The 21,496-nt window shown below is 44.5% G+C and overlaps 1 protein-coding gene across 6 annotated transcripts in view; it reads right to left on the reverse strand.

Moving 5' to 3' along the window:
• The window catches only part of LOC137546542 (heterogeneous nuclear ribonucleoprotein R), a 68,478-nt gene that overhangs the window by 3,277 nt on the left and 43,705 nt on the right, over positions 1-21,496 (reverse strand). For all 6 annotated transcript variants that reach the window (XM_068269144.1, XM_068269142.1, XM_068269139.1 and 3 more), the window contains 6 exons: positions 15,162-15,275; positions 14,903-15,079; positions 11,651-11,786; positions 11,271-11,476; positions 4,337-4,486; positions 3,993-4,114 (listed from right to left, as the gene is read on the reverse strand). In XM_068269144.1, the coding sequence (XP_068125245.1) occupies positions 3,993-4,114; positions 4,337-4,486; positions 11,271-11,476; positions 11,651-11,786; positions 14,903-15,079; positions 15,162-15,275 (905 nt within the window). The remainder of the gene's footprint in view (positions 1-3,992; positions 4,115-4,336; positions 4,487-11,270; positions 11,477-11,650; positions 11,787-14,902; positions 15,080-15,161; positions 15,276-21,496) is intronic.

A 21,496-nucleotide genomic window follows, 5' to 3' on the forward strand; every position in this document is an offset into this window, starting at 1 on the left:
CCTGAGCTCTTACCATATTCCCATGAATTAAAATATATTCCACTATAGTTATTTTTTGTTATCCTATACCTTGTAGCTAATTTGCATGTAATTACAAAGTCAAAGTTTAAAGGCATTAAACAAAAATATATTAAAATAAAGCTAGTGAACTGTACATCTTTCTACAAAAGAGTCCTATGTGGTTTTTACATATGCTAAAACAACCTTTTAATTTTTCCTACATAACAGATTTTTCTTATTTTTAGTCTGTGTCCAATCCCTGGGACCTCTATGGAGCTTGGCAGGTTATAATTTAAAGACGGTGGTCACAGGGACAGGAGATTAAGCTCAACAATAAGATGTTAATGAGGATTCTAACGTCTCTTCACTCTACAAAAATAGCACTACGGTGGCTCTCTGACGATTTCTCCACTTGTCTGGACAGAAAGTGAAGGAAATTCTTCCAGATTGAGTCACAGGGCAGCAATAGAAAAAAACAAAAAAAAACAAACATGTTTGCACTTCAAAACAAGAAAGGTTTATGTACCAGATACCAGTAGTTATCACGGCACACTTCAGTGTTCTCCCCAGGGCTAATTAAGTGGGCGGGCCGCCCAGCTGTTTTGAATTCCCGCCCACCTGCTCTCCTGCCTCATGTGCTAGAAAAAAATGGTGCTTTAAAACTGCAGCCATGAGCGCTTCACTGCGTTCCATCAGTGGCCGTCTCAAACAATAGCGAAAGCCGCTGCTACACAGTGCAGGAGGCTTCTCTGCCTGTGTAACCTCCTCCGGGTACTGTGATTGGCTGGGCAGGTTGTAAGGGGCGAGACCATGCTCTGCATACTGCGGGAGTGAGCAGAGTTCCTAGTCCCTCGTGGAGAGTGTCAGCCTCAGCTTCTCCCTAGTACTGTGTTTCTACTCTGCTAGTCCGCCCCACCTTGTTGGCTGCCTGTGTCTGCAATGCATTCACACGTGTTACTGTTAACGTGCAGGCAGCTCAGCTAGTGGAGGCTGCTGTCCGATACACATCTAGTGTGGTAGTGCAGGCAGACTACTGTTGTGTGGGGAGAGGGGGGCTCTCTGTGTGGAGAAAGCCTGAAGCTGCGGGCAGATTCTCTCACACCCAGCGAAACCAATGCGTTCCCTCTGTCCTGGGCTGGCTGCATGAATGTCAGCAGCCAGTCCCATCCCGTCCCATCCCTTCCGAATCCACACAGCTCCGAGGCCGACTCAGAGCACAGATAACATCAGGCAGTGCAGGCATTGAGCTCTGCTGCCCCGCCCCCCTCTCCAGCTTCTCTTTAACACAAGCCGCTCTGATGCTGGGAGAACTGCACATGAACTCTGATCATCCTTCCACTGGTATGAGATCTATGTGTCCACTAATGAGCAGGAGCACTTTTTATCTGATATATTTTAGTCTGCAGAGCTTTCAAGCTAAGGGACCTGGGAAAAACGATGACTGCAGTCAGCTGCAATTTAGATAAGCTGACTTGCTGGACATGGAGGATGGTGCTGAATGCTGTCTGTCAGAAGTGCTGATATACCTTACTTGATTAAAGGCCCATACACACGTCGGATTTTTGCGAACGACCCGTCGTTTGAACGTTCCGTCGTTTGCACGTCAAATCCGGGGTGCGTCCGGCGGATCGCTGAAAACCAGTCTTATCACCCGAACGATAGTCTGTACACACGCCGGATTTGACGTGCGAACGACGGAACGTTCAAACGACGGGTCGTTCGCAAAAATCCGACGTGTGTATGGGCCTTTAGAATTGTAAAAAGTTGGCATAGAGCAGTAAAAAGTACAAATCTGGCTCTGGTAATTGGGAAAAGTCTGTTAAAAAGTAGCCCACTGATCAAAAACCTTAATATGGAGCACAGATCCTGTGTTGAAGGTGTGTGCAGGTGGCTTGAAAGGGCAGTGTGGGTGGGGAGTGATGCTTGCAGAGTTCACATGCATGTTATTTCATATGGATGTTATTTGCTGCTGGGGTGCAGCGGTATTGCAGATAATTTAGTATGATACTGACTGATCCTGTACACTATCTGCAATACCCCTCGACCCCAGCAGCAAATAACATCCATATGAAAAGCAAAAATTACCCCACCCCTCCTTTATGAAATGCAACAAACACCGTTGTATGATACATGAAATTAACCGACCTATTAAATGCAATAATCACCCCTAGTATGAAATGCAACTAGAACACCAATATTCAGTGTTATCAGGCTCTTTTAGAGGAGTGCTTCAGCCAGCTAATTTTGGTAAGCATCGGGTGTCATAGTTTCTCCTAATCCTGTGCGGTAAGCAGAGTTGCACCGGCCCTGAATTCCCCCGTCGCACCCCACCCGGCTACTTTTTCATGCCACCCGGCTGGAAAAAATTTCTGGGGAGAACACTGACACTTCCATCGCATAGGTACAAGGAGGTTTTGCTAATGTGGGTTTATCAATAACAACTAGGTAAAGGGGCCCACTAATGATACAAACTTTATTGTACAATCTTTCCATTTTTATGTAAAATGAAGGACTACCTAAAATATGATTTAAAAAAAATATATTCACTCAGTTTACCCATCTACTTCAGCAAAGTCCCCATTATCTGGAACGGAACTCGGGAATCCGGAAGTCTCAACTAAACGGCCTGAGGGGGGATAACCGAGCCGGAATTTTAGTGTTTTGTAAAACAAGACTTACCAATACTCTGGGTGCCGCCTTTAACGCATCCTACAGATCCCAGCAGCTTTTCGGCACCCATGCACGGCTCCCAGTGAGTCACCTGACCCGATGAATGTCAGGTGATAGTATTCTCCCACCTGAATGCTAATCTATGTAATTCCTGCTAGGTATGGTACAGCAGGCAAAGGGTGTATGACAGTGCACCTGATTGGCTAACAAGCGTCTGCTGGCCAGATAGAGGCAGGATATTGCTCTGACTGGAAGTTAGCAATTGTGTTTGTTGCAAGTGATAGTATTCTCCCCAGAATTTTTTTCCAGCCGGGTGGCATGAAATAGTAGCTGGGTGGGACGAGATGAGAGAACGCAAGGCCAGTTCTTCTGTGAGGAACTATGCTTACAGCGGAGGACGTGAGCAGATGACAGCAAGGTCTTTTAGCTGGGTGGAGCACCGGCTAAAAGAGCCTGGGGAGAACACTGGGTGACAAGCCAGGAGCCATACACAGAGGATGCAGGAAAGCAGCTGGGAGCTGCAGGAGAGGTTATTCTAGCACCAGTTCAAGCAACCAGCAAGCACATCTATCTGGCATCAGGCAATACTACAAATACCGGATTCCCAGGGACTTTCCTGTATAAGGATTTGGCAAAAATCGTACAAAAGATATTGTATCATTAAATGGGCATCATTAGGCAGAAGATGGATGAAATAATTTCAAATCCTGTTCCTCTATCCCATTTATCTACACATGCCCATTACCTTTTTCACACAGTAACAGCTGCCAAGCTATGCAACCTATCTGTATTCAGATATAAAACGTATTTTATGCAAAGTAAAATGAACCCAGCAAATGCAGATTTCATAATCTTACCGTAAAGATCCACTTTTACAATCCTGCCTTGGAAGTAGTAATCATAACTTAAAGCGAACAAAAAATAAAGGCAGATATTTGCCTACGGAGAGGGAAAGCTCTGTATCTCAAAGCCTGCCCCATCTTCTCAGAGTCCTCTTTCCCCCACTGTCTACTGTTCAAATTTGTCGCCTCCAGCCCTCACATGACTTAGAAAGCACCTGCGTCCTTGAGTGCTTCTGAAGACATGCAGCTCTGTACTGCACATGCGCGAGTGCAGGCACAGTATAGAGCCCCAGGGCTGGTGGAACAAGAACACTAAGAAGGGTCCGGGAAGGCTAGGAGATCCATGGCCTTCCCTAGTAACTGCCTTTTATTTTTGTTTGCTTCAGTATCCTATTATCCCATTCTGTGAAGCCCTATAAATGCTGGCGATTTTGTTAATCGATAAACATGTTATGCTGCAGAAATATTCATCCCACTCACATTGGTCCACGAGACGCTTGCCGAGCAGCCTGACGCTCTTTTCTCTTCTTATCTGGGGGTTTTGCCAAAACTATCTCAATGTCTTCGCCCTCCAAGTCTGTTCCATTCATTGCATCCATAGCCTTTTATAGAAAAATAGGAGTGACAATCCAGAAGAAACAAGACAAAGCACTGAAACCGTAAAAAGCAACATGTATACTATCTGAAGGATTTTTGATACATTTACAGCGGCGAAATCAGAGCAAACATGCCTTATTGCAACAAACGAGAGAACTGCAACATTTCTGAAATATTTCCTTTAACACTCTTAACAGTGGTTTGTGCAATTCAATAATTGGTCTCACCCTGACTGCGGAATCTCGCTCCTCAAAGTGCACAAAAGCATAATCCTTAAGCTTCTTCACCCGCTCTAGCTTCCCAAACGCTGAGAAGGTTTTCTCCAGTATTTCTTCCGTCACTGTGGAAGACAGGTTCCTCACAAACAGAACTTTGACCTAGACAAAAAAAAAAAAAAAAAAAATGAAAATATCTTAATATTGTACCATTTTATTTAGCCAATATGAAAACCACACTACACCCCGGTTTGTCAACACATGGTACACATACATTTACAAAGTATACACAAACTGGTTATACAGGGAAACCAATCCCTCAATCCTCCACATAGTTAGGTTTTTTTAATCTGAAATGCAGCAAGATGGCTCAATATGCAATTAAAATTAGAGATGGCCTGAACGGTTCGCCGGCAAACGGTTCCCGGCGAACTTCCGTGGTTCACCGCAAACTTTTCCGGAAGTTCGATTCACCCCCATAGTGCATCACAGTCAGCAGGCACATTGTAGCCATTCAGGCTACACTCACTCCTGGAGCGTCACTCCCCCCCCCCCCCCCTCAACAGCTCTTTTGAGAGCTAATCTTGTGGTTTTTTTTGTGTGTGTGGCCCACTTGCATTATATACAGCTGGCCTTTGGCCCCTTGGTGGTATAATTACTAATGTGCCAGGTGCAGATTAGTAATACCTATCATTGCATATACCTACCTGTTCACTTCAGTGCATCCACCTACCTACGTGAGCGCACGCAGTGTCACTGTGCCTGTCTGGTACCTGTCCGTGTGTGACAGGTGCACATAATACCCATCACTGCATATAGCTACCTGTTCACAGTGCACCCACCTACCTACGTGAGTGCAGGCAGTGTCACTGTGCCTGTCCGGTACCTGTGTGTGACAGGTGCACATTGTAATACACATCACTGCATATACCTACCGGTTGTGTTCAGTGCACCCATCTACATGAGTGCACGCAGTGTAATATACCACTCCGTGCATACCTGTTAACTGCACCATTGTGACTGCACATTGTATTAGTCAGTGCATACATTTCACTTCATCCCCCTCCCCCCCCCCCCCCCGCTATGGACAAAACGGACAAAACAGGTAGAGGCAGACCCAGAGGAAGGCCACCTGGCAGGTCTGTGAGAGGTCGTGCTGATGTGATTTCGTGCGGCCCTGGACCAAAGTACAGTGCTCAGAAGAAGGCACGTCCCATCAACTCCCAATATTGTCAGGACGTGGTTGACTAACACAGAACACCTCATCTTCCGCAGCCACCAGCGCTACTACAAGCACCACATCCGCTGCATTTGACACTTCACAGGAGTTATTTGGTGGGGAAATCACTGATGCACAGCCATTATTGTTACAACCAGATGAAGGCCCTAAGCAAGTAACACCACCTCATATGTCTGAGTTAGGCGGCGACACTATGTGTGAGGAGGAGGATGATGAAGTACCTGCTGTTGGTGCAGTTTTGGATGTGTGAGGCAAGCGAAGCTGGACAGGATAAGGACGACGATGATACGGATGCCACGTGGGTTCCCAATAGAGGAGATGAACAGGGGGAGAGTCAGAGGAGTACGGGGAGACGAGTTCCTGAAAGAAGCAGGGGGAGCTCGTCATCAGAAACAGCTGGTGGCAGTGTCCGGCGGCATGTATCACCACCTATGGACAGCCAGCCAACACGCCCTTCAACGTCAGCTGCTGATGCCACCATAGAGCCATCACCCCAGGAGGGCTCAGCGGTTTGGAAATTTTTTTAATGTGTCTGCCTCAGATCAGAGCAATGCCATCTGTTCTCTCTGCCTCCAATAAATGAGCCGTGGAAAGGCCAACACCCACGTAGGCACAACTGCCTTACGAAGGCACAAACTGCAATGGGAAGAGCACCTGAGCAAAAGCAGCACACAAAAGACACCCTCCTTCTCTTCCTCCTTCAGGTGCAGCATCTTCAGCCACTTTCTGCCTTGCACCTTCACAGCCTTCCTCCTCCACTCCGCCTCTGACCTTGAGCGGTTCCTGCTCCTCTGCCCACAGCAGCCAGGTGTCTGAAGGAAATCTTTGAGCGGAAGAAGCCAATGTCTGCCAGTCACCCCCTTGCCCGGCGTCTGACAGCTGGCTTGGCGGAACTGTTAGCTCGCCAGCTGTTACCATACCAGCTGGTGGACTCTGAGGCCTTCTGTAAATTTGTGGCCATTGGGACACTGCGCAGTGGAAGATACCAGGCTGCAATTATTTCTCTAAAAAGGCGATACCCAAACTGTACCGTGAAGTTGAGAGGCAAGTGGTGTGATCTCTGGCACACAGTGTTGGGTCAAGGGTCCATCTGACCACGGATGCCTGATCTGTCAAGCATGGTCAGGGCAGGTACATTACTCGCACAGCCCATTGGGTCAACCTGGTGACCGCTGGCAAGCAGGGAGTACGTGGCTGTGCAGCGGACCTAGTGACACCTCCATTACTTGCATGCAGGCCTGCTGCCACCTCCTCTCCTCCTGCTACAGCCTCTTCGCTGTCCTCCTCCTCCTCGGCTGAGTGGCAGTTTAACTCTACTGGTGCTGCGATCTCTCCAGCTACACAGTCCCAGCTCCCCAGGGCCTATGCTGCATGCCAGGAATGGCGGTGTCAGGCCATCTTAGACATGTCTTGCCTCAAAGCGGAGAGTCACACTGAAACAGCTCTCCTGGCTGCTCTTAAACAGGTGGTTCAGTGGCTGACCCCACACCAGCTGGAGATCGGCAACGTGGTGTGTGACAATGGCAGCAATCTCATTTCCGCTTTGAATTTGGGAAAGCTGACACATGTACCCTGCATGGCACATGTGCTGAATCTAGTCATTCAAAAGATTTGTGTCAAAGTACCCAGGCATAGAGGACGTCCTGAAGCAGGCCAGGAAGTTGTGTGGGCATTTCAGACGGTCTTACATGGCCATGGCACACTTTGCCGATATTCAGCGGAGAAACCTTGCCGGTGAGACGCCCGATTTGCGATAGCCCGACTCGCTGGAATTCGACCCTCATGTTCGCTCGCCTGCTAGAACAGGAGAAAGCCGTCACCCAGTACCTCTACAACTACAGAAGGACACACTCTGGGGAGATGGGGATGTGGATGTTCTGGCCCAACAACTGGGCACATGCGAAATGCATGCAGGCTCATGCGGCCGTTTGAGGAGGTGACCAACCTGGTGAGTCGCAGTGAAGGCACCATCAGCAACTTGATCCCGTATGCTTACTTCCTGGAGCGTGCCGTGCGTAGAGTGGTGGATCAAGCTGTGGAGGAGCGTACAGGAACAGTTACAGGAGGAAGCGTTGTGAGATCAATTATCATCAGAACCAGATGTTTCCTCAACACCTGCGGCAGCACGGGGGGGGGGGGGGGGGGGGGTTAGGCTTGGTATAGGCACAAAGTGGCGGACATGTTACCAACTCACCTGAAGGCAGAAAAGATGCAGCACTTGCAGAACAAGCTGGCAACTATGCTTTACAATGCATGTAAGGGTGACATCACAGCACAACGCAATGAAGGTACCGCTGCCAGTAATCCTCCTCCCATGTCCACGCAGGCAAGGACAGGACGCTCCAGCGATCTCACGGTGATGTCAGACATGCAGACATTCTTTAGTCCAACGCCTCGCCTTAGCCCTTCCGGATTCACCCTCCACCAACGCCTGGACCGGCAGGTAGCCGACTGCCTGGCTTTAAGAGTGGATGTAGACACTGAGCAGCGATGAACCCTTGGACTACTGGGTGCGCAGGCTTGACCTGTGGCCAGAGCTGTCCCAATTTGCCATCCAACTTCTGCCTTGCCCTGCCTTAAGCGTTCTGTCAGAAAGGACCTTCAGTGCAGCTGGAGGCATTGTCACTGAGAAGAGAAGTCGCCTAAGTCCCAAAAGTGTTCAGTACCTCACTTTTATCAAAATGAATGAGGCATGGATCTCGGAGGGCTACTGCCCACACGAAGACTAATGCTTCATACACACTTGAGTTAAAAGTCTTTGGAAAAGGCAAGATCACAGACCAATTTTACCCCATTCCATGTAGTATGAGAGCCATACTCTACACAGTCTATTCTATGGAGCGGATCTCCCAATCAGATAAAATCTTTGCAAGATGCTGCACACAAAGATGCCCGTACACACTCAAAAGATCAAAATATCCATTCCTGCAAAATGCATTCATAGTCTATGAGATCTGCAGATCATCATACACACTTGGTTTAACAGACTTCATCTGCATATCTGGCAATCATCTGCAGATCTGAAAATCCATCCTGGTGGATCTGATCTGCAGATGATTGTCTGTTAAACCAAGTGTGTATGATGATCTGCAGATCTCATAGACTATGAATGCGTTTTGCAGGAATGGATATTTTGCAGGAACAGATCTTTTGCAGATAATGATCTTTTGAGTGTGTACAGGCATCTTTGTGTGCAGCATCTTGCAAAGATTTTATCTGATGGGGAGTGCAGCTCCATAGAATAGACTGTGTAGAGTATGGCTCTCATACTACATGGAATGGGGTAAAATTGGTCTGTGATCTTGCCTTTTCCAAAGACTTTTATCTCAAGTGTGTATGAAGCATAAGTCAGTCCCCAAACACAGCATCTCTGCCTGCATGCCGTGTGACTGCCTACCCCATGACTAAGTCACTCCCCACACAGCACCTCTGCCCACAGGCCGCTTGACTGCCTTCTCCGCCACCACCAAAAGGGTCCAGGACTCCAGGTGTATTCCTGAATTTTTAAGGCCGCAGCGGCCGCTATACTACTTTTTCTGGTGCGTGTACATGCCTGCCTAATTTTTCTGGCTGCACTGCAGCAACAAAACAAAAAGGTATGTACATGTGGCAATTCCCCTTTGTGATCATTACCTTGCCACGGTGAAGGGGCTTGCGTATCACAATGAAGCAATGACCGATGACTATATGAGTGTCTTGGGGGGCCCGGCGACCATATAGGCTTGAAAACCGCCACGGCCTGCACTCTGGCCATGGTGCGCACCAGTCCAGCACGGCCGTCACTACACAAATAGCTGTTTGCGGTGCGTTACACTGTAAGTTTGGTGTGTCGGTGTGAAGCAGTACTCTGATTACACTCCCTGATGTATACACATGCAAGATGTTTTAAAGCACTTTAGGCCTGCAATTTAGCATTCAATGTGATTTCTGCCCTTAAAACATCTTTTCCGGCCAGCATAAATGTTTCTAGTTTTCAAAGTTCGCCTCCCCATTGAAGTCTATTGCGGTTCGCGAAAGTTCGCGCGAACTAAACTTTTGCGGGAGTTTGCGTTCGGGGATTGCAAACTGAAAATGGAGGTTCGGGCCATCTCTAAAAATACAGAATATATGAACTTGTTTACTTGCTTAATTATCTTTAATGGATACCAAAGCTTAAATATATAGGAAAAAGGGTGGGTAAAATGAGCCATACATTAATTTTCTCCTATGTTGCTGTCACCTACAGTAGGTAGTAGAATTCTGACATTAACGCCAGGTTTGGGGTTAGTCCATCTCTCCATAGGGGATTCTCAGCATGGCCTTTATTCTTTATAAAGACACTCCCTGAAAAAGATTTGTACAAAGATGCTGGCCAGCCTCCCTGCTCACCGTACACTTTTTTGGCAGTTGGAAGGAAGGAGCAACTGCCATTCACTAAGTGCTTTTAAAAAATAAAGAAAACACTGAGACCCCCCTCCCCCCACGAGGAGATGGGCTAGTCCAAAATCTGTTCGTTTTGTCAGATTTCTTCTATCTACTGTAAGTGACAGCAATATAGGAGAAAAGTAATTTATGGCTCAATTTACTCTGGAAGAAATGTACTTATATGTATATACATATATACATGTATATGTATACATTTTAAGATTTTCGAGACAGTGGTCCGTTTGTGATAGCTATGGCATCTGTATTAAAGTGGATCCGAGGTGAACTTTTACACATTGCATAATTGTGTTCCTTTCCTATTGTTTATAGGGCATTACTCAAGCCAAATACTTTTTTGTTTTTGTTTTAATACTCTAATTCCCTATGAACTAAAAAAGCCACACCCACAGATTTTCAGAGAGCCTTGGCAGTAGCAAGGGCTCATGTGAGCTCAGTCTGGGCAGGAGGAGGGAGAGGTTACTAGCCATTGATTTCAGAGGCAGGGGGGGGGGGGGGGAGGAGGAGATGGGATTAGACTGATGGCTCAAGATACAGATAAGCCTGCCTCTGTGTAATGTTTACAAACAACATGGCTGCTGTCATTGTATCACAGGAATAAATCATATTCTATTAAAACTGTTTGCAGCTATATTTGCTGTGTAAACCATCTAAACTTTAGATCAGATATATAGACAAGTTACTTGTTATAGTTTTTCATCTCGGATCCGCTTTAACTAAATCTGTGTCTATAAAGTTTCAGTACACTTGGTCTTTTTTTTTTTTTTTTTTAACCTCCTTGCCGGTTATCCCGAACTCAGTTCGGTGTAACCTGCGCAGGAGGATTTCTCAGGCCCCGCTGGGCCGATTTGCATATTTTTTTTTTTCCTACACGCAGCTAGCACTTTGCTAGCTGCGTGTAGTACGTGATCGCCGCCGCCCGCCCCCCCCCCCCCCCCCCTGCCTGGCCAATAAGTGCCAGGGAGCGCTAAGGGGCGGATCGGGATTCCCTCTGATGTCACGACATCCAGGACGTCGGTGACGTCATCCCGCCCGAGGAAGCCCTGCAGGAAATCCCGTTCTGAACGGTATGTCCTGCTTACTCTGATCGCCGAAGGCGATCGGAGTGGGTGGGGGGATGCCGCCGCTCAGCGGCTATCATGTAGCGAGCCCTGGGCTCGCTACATGAGTTAAAAAAAAAAAAAAAGTGCTGCGCTGCCTCCTTGCCGGATTAATTAGACCGGCAAGGAGGTTAATACTGCTGACTTTTGAATTTGAATTTGGCACACACATAGTAATGCTTACCTTTGCCATAATCTCAGGATCTGGCTCCTCTACAGGATCTGCCCACTCTACAGTCACGGCATTTCCCCAAACCTTCACTTTCCCACTCATCAGCCTACGTCTAGCTTGTGCTGCGCTCTTGTGGTCCTCGTATTCCAAGAAACAAAAGCCACGATTCTTCTTCTTATCATCGGGTTGGTGATACAAGATCACATCCACTAGGCCTTCTATAATTTACACAATTAACAGTTATAGAACAGAAAGTGCAAGTCAAAGGAGACAAGTCAACATGCTTTCCCTAGTCATTTGTAAATGTGGAGCTGGCTATTTATAAGAGAAAAATAAAAAAAAAATCAGTATACAGTAATATGTAGTATTTGGGTTTATGTTTTAAGTAGTACCTGTAACTTTACTAAATTCCTCCAGAATATTTTCTTTTGTCTTATTTTTGGGTATGGATCCGACAAAAAGCCTGTTATTTGCTACAGAAACACACACACCAATGTGTTTGCCAGGGCGTATTTCATAGTTGTCACACTGAAAAGCATAGCAAAATGAAGAATGTTAGCACTTGCAACACGTTTACAGGTAAACACCAGGCACGCTAAATTCAAAATGGAATAAAAATGTGTTATTTTCTAGGATAACTGAACAAGAGACTGCAAATGTCCTGTTCAGGCCCACACATACCCAAATCACTAAAATATGTCAAGGCATATATTCAAAGATTTCTCAGCTTAAGAATTATGTAAGAACACATACCTCTGATGAGCCATAGAACAGGCTGAAACCTCATTCAATTTAAAACAGTAAACAAGATAAGAGATACACAGGTACTTACAAGTAAAAAGACGGACAAATGGAGCCTCCACAACACATCTTTTCTAGGTACACACTATACAATTTTCTGTTCGATTAACCTGCCAAGTCAATTTTTTTCAACATGTTCGCTCTTAATTTCGATCGATTTTCTCATCGATTTCCGTTCACTTATGGAAATAGTTTAGAAAATCGATCAAAATTAAGATCAGATCAGATCTGGCAGGTAAACCTAAAAAAATAAATAAATTTGGATCGAGTGTACCTAACATGTCTGTACAACGCAGTTTTATATAAATTGTTCTTGCAGCTCATGTCCAGCTAAAGCAAAAAAACTCTCAAGCATATCTATATAATCTAAACAACTGATTTGCAGGAGTGGCTCATTTTGTTCTAAGCATGTTGTGGGGTTTGGCAGATCTGACATTGGTATTATTTACTCACAAAGAGAAATGCAAGAGACATCACCAGTGACTTCTCCACAATGAAAATATTGTACAATAAAAGGTAAAGAATCCTTACAATTTTTTTTTAATTACTAGCCTGGAGTAATAGACAATAAGGCACTGTTTCTACTTAAAGAGGAACTTAAGCCTAAACTAACATACTGTCATTAAAGTAGTAAGGTAAGAGATTATATTACCTATCTATTTGAATTAACATAACTAATGGAACTTAAAGGAGTTATCAGGGAAAATTTAATAAAATAATTGCTAATTACTGGGGGCTTCCTCCAGCCCCAAGCTCCCAGCATGTCCCTCGCCCCAGCTCTCCCCGCAGCCGTTCGCTGCAGCTCCGTCCCGGTCCACGTGGCGGCGATTGACAGCGCCGCTCGCGCAAGCGCCGTACAGGCCTACCTGGACGTCATCGCCGGGGACCGGGACGGAGCTGCGGCGAGAGACATGCTGGGAGCTTGGGGCTGGAGGAAGCCCCCGGTAAGTAGCACTTGTTTTATTAAATTTTCCCTGATAACTCCTTTAAGTTACATTAGTTATGTTAATTCAAATAGATAGGTAATATAATCTCTTACCCACCCTGTCTTAAAAGAACAGGCAAATGTTTGTGATTTCATGAGGGCAGCCATCTTCTTGGTTGAAAGGAGGTGACAGGGAGCATGAGACACAGTTCCAACTGTCCTGTGTCCTGATCACCCCTCCCAGCTGCTAGGCAACGGGAACTACAACATCAGAAATCCCATCATGCTTTGCACAGCATCAGGGGAAAAATGTCAGGGCAGTTTTCTTTGATGGGGCAGAGCTTAGCTTCTGTGCAACTAAAAATGAGGCTTTGGTAAGAAAATCAAAGTTCTGATGCTGTGAAACTGTTAAAGAAACACCAAGCCTTTTTTAGTGTCTTGCAGAATAGATTTTTAGTCTGGAGGTTCATTTTAAATACATATTTCTGCTGCGCATGGATTGCCAGACACCAGGCACATTTGTGATTTTCACATTTTAGAGGGGACACTTTCTGCTTATAAATCTTGCTAAACGAGAAGCTCAGAAAAACAGATTCAATAGTAACATGTTTTATGTATCTAAATTCTGTAAATACAGTATTTAAAAAAAATGTTTTTACTGAACAAAATATGCAGCATGGAAGTGCTTGTCTTCGGAAGTACTCCAGGACAGCAGTAGTTCCAAAGAGCTAATCGGGTCTAAACTTCAACCGGGGATGGTGCAAAAACAATGGGATGGACTGGGAAGGTTCTATTGTATCCAGAGCCTTCCCTCTATTTAGGTATGCATTTAACATGAAGTGAGTAGCTTGACAAGTCTACAGAAATGGTTTTAAATTGCTTAATACCTGCTGAATTACGATTTTTTTGGGACCTGAACTCAGAATGCCTCTGCTCTAAAAGATACACAAAAGCATAACCTTTACAAAAAATCTGCATTTGTTATAGCTCATACAAATCCTACAATACATATTTGCAGTTTCTACTTCCTGATTCATGGAAGCAGACATTTTTTACAGCTTGTGCTTTCAAATGGGCTCATCTGCCATAGGCAGTTATAAGACACAGGGGAGGATCAAATTCCAACTTGTGATTAGACACAAATGAGGGGGAATTAAACAGGCTAAACTCTCTAAATACATTCAGGGTGCATTTCTCTACGTTTTCCTTCTGTCCTGTGCAAGAGTTCAGGTCCACTTTAAAGCAGAATTAGAAGTTGGCATAACATTTATGGGCCCGTTTCCACTATACCTAGGCGAATTTGTGCTGAATAAAAAAAACAAACAAAAAAAAAACCGCATGTGCATTTGCGTGTGCTTGTAAAAAAAAAAAAAAGCCCAATCAAGCGAATTTCCTTTTAAATTAAATAAATAACAGCATACAGGAAATTGTTACATTGTGACAGAGCAATCCGATTATCTTTAGCTTGCGGCGGGATGCGAATCTTAGAACACTGAAGGGGCCCATACACTGGTCGATTTTAGCGATCGATGGCCGATTCGCCCATTTTAATCGAATCGTCTAGAATTCGATGCAGCAGAAAGCATGATCGAGCAGCAGAACGATCAATTTCTGGCTGATTTCGATCGGTTTGATCGTTCGGGCTGGGCAGAAAATCTGGCAGCCGATCGATGGCCCATAGAGTTGCATTGGATCGAATGGTGAAACGCTGCATTTCGATCGAATTTCAAATAAATTTCATTCTGAAATCTATTGAAATACGATTCCTACTGTGTGGCACACATCAGATACATTCCTGTCAGATTCGGCCTGAAAGGCATTTGACAGAAATCTGATGGTTGAATCTGCTGCAAATCTATAAGTGTATGGGCACCTTTAGATCAACTTGCAAATGTAGTATGAAAAGCTTAGCACTTACCAACTTAACAGCCTCTTGTGCCGAATCTTTGTTGCAAAATGTTATGAAGGCATAACCTCTGTTTTGCCCAGTCAGTGGATCCATCATTAGTCGGAGATCCCAGATAGGTCCTGCTTTCTCAAAGAGAGGCACCAACTCATCTTCATAGAGGTCTCGGGGTACCTTGCCCACAAAAACCTGTTTAACATTTTAAACATTAAGAGGATATAACAAAATTCATCTTGAGTAGCATTAAAGGGGGTAGAAAATGTACACAAACCTCTGTTCCAATGCCTGGTTGTGCACAAGAGGCCACGGATTCTGGAGGAGGACCACCATATTTCCTTTGTCCAGTTGTTACATCTAAACTGTATCCAGTTCTCTCTAATAATGCCTAAAGAAGCAAACAACTTATCTTAGTACCAAACACAGATGTGTGAGCAGGTGTGATCCGATTGAACAAAAAAAAATCAATCAAATTATAGAAAAATATATACAAAACCTTTATCATAATTGTACCAATAAAATCATCATTAAACTTATCTTAGTAATCTCTTAGTGCTTAAAAGTTCTTAAAGGGACACTATGGCGAAAAATTGTGAAATTTAAAATATGTGCAAACAGACAAATAAGCAGTATGTTTTTTCCAGAGCAAAATGAGCCATAAATTACTTTTCTCCTATGTTACTGTCACTTACAGTAGGTAGTAGACATCTGACAGAAGCGACAGGTTTTGGACTAGTCCATCTCGTCATAGGGGATTCTCAGCAAGGCTTTTATTCTTTATAAAGATATTCCCTGAAAAGGCTTTAAACAATGATGCTGGCCAGCTTCCCTGCTCGCCACACAGTTTTTTTGGCAGTTGGACAGAGTAACTGCCATTCACTATGGCCCGGTGCACACCAAAACCCGCTAGCAGATCCGCAAAATGCTAGCAGATTTTGAAACGCTTTTTTTCTGTAGCGTTTCAGCTAGTGTTTTGCGGTTTTGTGTAGCGGTTTTGGTGTAGTAGATTTCAGATATTGTTACAGTAAAGCGGTTACTGAACAGCTGCTGTAACAAAAACGTCGGCAAAACCGCTCTAAACAGGCGTTTTTGAGAGCGGGTTTGCGTTTTTCCTATACTTAACATTGAGGCAGAAACTCATCCGCAATCCAAAAAATGCCTCACCCCGGGAGTATGCGTTTCAGCAAAACACCTCCCGCTCTGGTGTGAACCACCCCATTGAGATACATTGACCAAGCGGATCCGCAGCCGCAAGCGGCTGCAGATACGCTGAAAAAGCCGCTCGGTGTGCACCAGCCCTCAGTGCTTTTGATAATAAATCCCTGAGAATCCCCTATGAAAAGATGGACTAGTCCAAAACCTGTCGCTTCTGTCAGATTTCTACTACCTACTGTAAGTGACAGCAACATAGGAGAAAAGTAATTTATGGCTCATTTTACTCTGGAAAAAAAAAAAAAAAAAGTACTTATTTGTATGTTTGCACGTTTTACAGTTTACAATTTTTCGCCATAGTGCCCCTTTAAAAAAAAAGTCTTGCAGGAAAAAAAAATTTGAACAAACTCTAAACATTATTAATCGCAGCCCAGTAAATACCGTAATTAAAAACCATGTATTTTATTTGCCCATTCGTCCCGGTTATTGCACAGTTTAAATTTTGTCCCCATCACAATGTATGGCGCCGATATTTTTATTTGGAAATAAAGGTGCATTCTTTCAGTTTTGCATCCAACACTTATTACAAGCCTATAATTTAAAAAATAACAGTAATATACCTTTTTGACATGCATAAAAAAAAAGAAAGTCCTTAAGGGGTGTGTAAATAAATATATACATATATAAATATATATACACACACACACAGTGGCTTGCAAAAGTATTCGGCCCCCTTGAAGTTTTCCACATTCTGTCACATTACTGCCACAATCAATTTTATTAGAATTCCACATGAAAGACCAATACAAAGTAGTGTACATGTGAGAAGTGGAACGAAAATCATACATGATTCCAAACATTTTTATAAATAACTGCAAAGTGGGGCGTGCGTAATTACTCAGCCCCCTTTGGTCTGAGTGCAGTCTGTTGCCCATAGACATTGCCTGATGAGTGCTAATGACTAAATAGAGTGCACCTGTGTGTAATCTAATGTCAGTACAAATTCCAGCAGCTCTGCGACGGCCTCAGAGGTTGTCTAAGAGAATATTGGGAGCAACAACACCAGGAAGTCCAAAAAACACACCAAACAGGTCAGGGATAAAGTTATTGAGAAATTTAAAGCAGGCTTAGGCTACAAAAAGATGTCCAAAGCCTTGAACATCTCACGGAGCACTGTTCAAGCGATCATTCAGAAATGGGAGTATGGCAAAACCGTAAACCTACCAAGACAAGGCCGTCCACCTAAACTCACAGGCCGAACAAGGAGAGCAATGATCAGAAATGCAGTCAAGAGGCCCATGGTGACTCTGGACGAGCTGCAGAGATCTACAGCTCAGGTGGGGGAATCTGTCCATAGCACAACTATTAGTCGTGCACTGCACAAAGTTGGCCTTTATGGAAGAGTGGCAAGAAGAAAGCCATTGTTAACAGAAAAGCATAAGAAGTCCCATTTGCAGTTTGCCACAAGCCATGTGGGGGACACAGCTAACATGTCGAAGAAGGTGCTCTGGTCAGATAAGACCAAAATGGAATTTTTGGGCCAAAATGTAAAATGCTATGTGTGGCGGAAAACTAATACTGCACATCACTCTGAACACACCATCCCCACTGTCAAATATGGTGGTGGCAGCATCATGCTCTGTGGGTGCTTCTCTTCAGCAGGGACAGGGAAGCTCATCAGAGTTGAAGGGAAGATGGATGGAGCCAAATACAGGGCAATCTTGGAAGAAAACCTCTTGGAGTCTGCAAAAGGCTTGAGACTGGGGTGGAGGTTCACCTTCCAGCAGGACAACGACCCTAAACATAAAGCCAGGGCAACAATGGAATGGATTAAAACAAAACATCCATGTGTTAGAATGGCCCAGTCAGTGCAGATCTAAATCCAATCGAGAATCTGTGGCAAGATCTGAAAACTGGTGTTCACAAACCCTGTCCATCTAATCTGACTGAGCTGGAGCTCTTTTGCAAAGAATGGGCAAGGATTTCAGTCTCTAGAGGATTCATGTTTGTGGCAGTTTTCCGCATGAAAAGCTGACATCCTGAGCAGAGTGATAAATTACCGCCATGTGCGGTGATTATGTTAAAGGTCATCATATATCAATTCATAAAGATTAGAGCAAGCGGTGTCAGCACTGAGATTACCGCTCCCTTTGAAGTGCGATAACCATGCGGAGAACAGCTAAGCTAATGAGACAGACCTCCCAGGCAGCAGCAGCGGAGCAGAGCAAAAAAAGGCATTGGAATACCAAGGCTGTGTTTTTTTTAACCCCTTGGGTACCTGTTTTCAGATATATTTCACATCAGAAAGCCGGCATGTGTAACATTTTTTTGAACTTCCTCTAAGTTGTGGCAATAAAATAGATTGTTTAGAAAGACTTAGGGCCCGTTTCCACTATCGTGAATCTGCATGCGTTTCCTGCATGCAGATTCGCACAGCCAATACAAGTGGATGGGCCTGTTTCCTGAGCGTTTTTCTGTGCAGGATTTTTCTGCACGGCAGAGCCCTCAGAATTTGCCTGCGTGTGGAATGCATGCGAATCGCCGCTGATGTATTTAATAGGGAAATCGCCTGCGGCTTTGGTATGCAAATTTTCATGCGAATTTGCATGGAAATCAATGGAAATGCACACCGGCACTGCCATGGTTAAATTCGCATACAGCGTCATTCATGCGAATTTTCATGCGAATTCGCACGAAAATTCGCATACACCCGCATGCGAAATTCACATCCGCATGCGAATTTTTACCGCGGCGATTCACACCGCACAAGTGGACACGGGCCCTAATAGACGGATTCCGGCAGATTCAGGGCAAGGAGAGGCAGTTTTTAAAAAAAATGCACGTGTAAAGCTGGGGCTGCCTCTTCTATAGTAACGCTGTCTCTGGAGGAGAAAATGTATCAAATTCAGGCAGCTTATGTTACACAAACATACCGCCAGCCTACCGCCTTCCTAGTTCGGGAAAATACTGAACTTGTATCGCAACTGTAAACATTTTTATGAACGAGCACACAGAAGTCTAAACTACCGAATGTGGTATTCTCCCGCACAGATTTTTTTTACCGCACTGCTTTCATGAATGATAGCCATTATGTATTACAAATAGTGTCAACAGCTTCCACAGCACTGTACAGACAGAGCATATAGTCACTTAACCATCCCTCCCTCAGAGGGGCTCTATCTAATCCCTACTATACTCATCTCCATCACAGTCAAGTACCAATTTACGGTGAAGCCAATTAACTTATCTGTAGGTTTTTAGGATGTAGGGGTAAACTGGAATGAATGTAAAAAATCCACACAGATATGGGGAGAACATACAAATTCTGTGCAGATAGTGCCCTGGCTGGGATTCAACAATGTTTCACAACACTTTTTAAACTGAGATGCAGATGGGTAAATAAATAAATAAAAGCCGTCAGCCATACTACTTCAAAAACAACAACACAAGTAAATACTTGCTCTACTTGCATAACATAGGTATTGCGCTGTCCATATTTTGATTTTAGTGATTTTTCTATAATTTAAAAAAAAAAAATCCTTGGATTTTCCACTTCGTGTCCATCTTGAAGCCAATCCTGACATTTCCTCCATTACTCTGTATCATTTAGGGATGATCAAGAAGATGCAAATTCTTAAAAATTATGCAAAATTGTATGCAAATGTATGCAGTTTGAAAATGAACCAATCAATTTAAACCCAGGGTAAGACAGATTGGTCCATTTTCAAGCTGCATATTTTTTTGCACAACAATTTGCACATATTTGCATCAACTCGGAAGAATTTTCATATCTGTGACCATCCCTAATATCATTGCCCACACTCCTCCCAGTCTTCATACACGACTACCCAGCTCTGCAGTAGAAAGTGCATTGTCTTAGCATGAGAAATATTGGCCAATCAGAGAAGAACAGAGGTGTGGGAGGAGAAACATGAGGGAAAGAGGCTTCAGCCAATTAGGCTGAATTCGTTATGTCATGTTCAACTTTCCTTGTGCGGCAGATGTACCAAATAAGAGCCAGGGAAACTGGGGAATGATGTTTTATGGAGAAGAAAAATATGAGTGATTTTTAACTTTTTGATTGCCTGGTTACCATCCTTATTACTCATATACCAGATAAGAAAAAAAGGATTTTTTAATGTTATGCCTGACAATTACACTTTAAAACTGGTTTCATAATTCATGTATCAAAAAGAATAGCGCAACACAAGTGCAAGGTTGAGTCTTAAAGAGAACCCGAGGTGGGATTTAATTATATTAGTGGGGCACAGAGGCTGGTTGTGCACACTATCACCAGCCTCTGTTGCCCTATGGTGTGCCCCCAGGACCCCCCTGCGATCTGCTGTCCCCTCCGCCGTGCTAGCGACACGCAGCGTGTCGCCAGCACAATGTTTACCTATGCGGTGTCTGTTAGCGCCGCTCCCCCGCATCGGTGCTACCCGCGTCCCTTCCCTCCCGCTGATTGGAGGGAAGGGACGCGGGCGGGTAGCGCCGATACAGAGGAGGCAGGGAGCGGCGCTGACAGACACGCATAGGTAAACATTGTGCTGGTACACGCTGCGTGTCGCTAGCACAGCGGAGGGGACAGCAGATCGCAGGGGGGCCCTGGGGGCACACCATAGGGCAACAGAGGCTGGTGATAGTGTGCACAACCAGCCTCTGTGCCCCACTAATATAATTAAATCCCACCTTGGGTTCTCTTTAATATTAAACAGGAAGTTTCCTTATAAGATGGCAGTCACAGAAGGTTGAAAAAAATAAATAAAAATAAATAAAAAGTACACAGAACTGGCTTCAGAAGTGCAGAGACTTGGACCAGGTAACAATGGAGGCACTAGGGAGAAAGTTGATATTATGTAGCAGCTCATAAATCAAACGTACAGAAATTTCTGTTGATGTCCTTTGTGTCTACCTGAACTTGATATTTAAAAAGAGTAACTGTCGGGCATAAAAAAAAAAAAAAAAAAAAAAAAAATATTTGTATCTGGTAAACAAGTAATAAGGATGTTAAATCAGGCAATCCAAAAGTTAAAATCACTATTACTTTTCTTGTTAATAAATTATTAGCCAGTTTACATGACTTATTTGGTACACAGAAAATTTGGTACACAAAAGAGAAGTTGCAGGGCATGCTGGGTTGTCTTTTATTGCTTCTCTACTTCCCCTCAGACTTAACTAATGCAGGTTGATTGGTGGAAGCCTCTTTCCCTCCTGTTTTCCCCTCCCACACCTCTGTTCCTCTCTGATTGGCCAAAATTTCTCAGGCTGAAACAATGCACTTTTTATAGTAAAGGGCAGGTAAATCAGGCAGAGGAGACTAAAGCCGCATCTACACGCGTAGATGCGGCCGCGATGCTCCTTATCGAGCCACTAATGCGGCTCGATTGATAAGATCCGACAGGACGGATCTTGCTTCCACCAATTCCCTTCGCTCCCCGCTAGGGGACAATGGCAGGG

Source organism: Hyperolius riggenbachi, chromosome 2 (assembly GCF_040937935.1).
Source record: "Hyperolius riggenbachi isolate aHypRig1 chromosome 2, aHypRig1.pri, whole genome shotgun sequence".
Lineage (NCBI taxonomy): Eukaryota > Metazoa > Chordata > Amphibia > Anura > Hyperoliidae > Hyperolius > Hyperolius riggenbachi.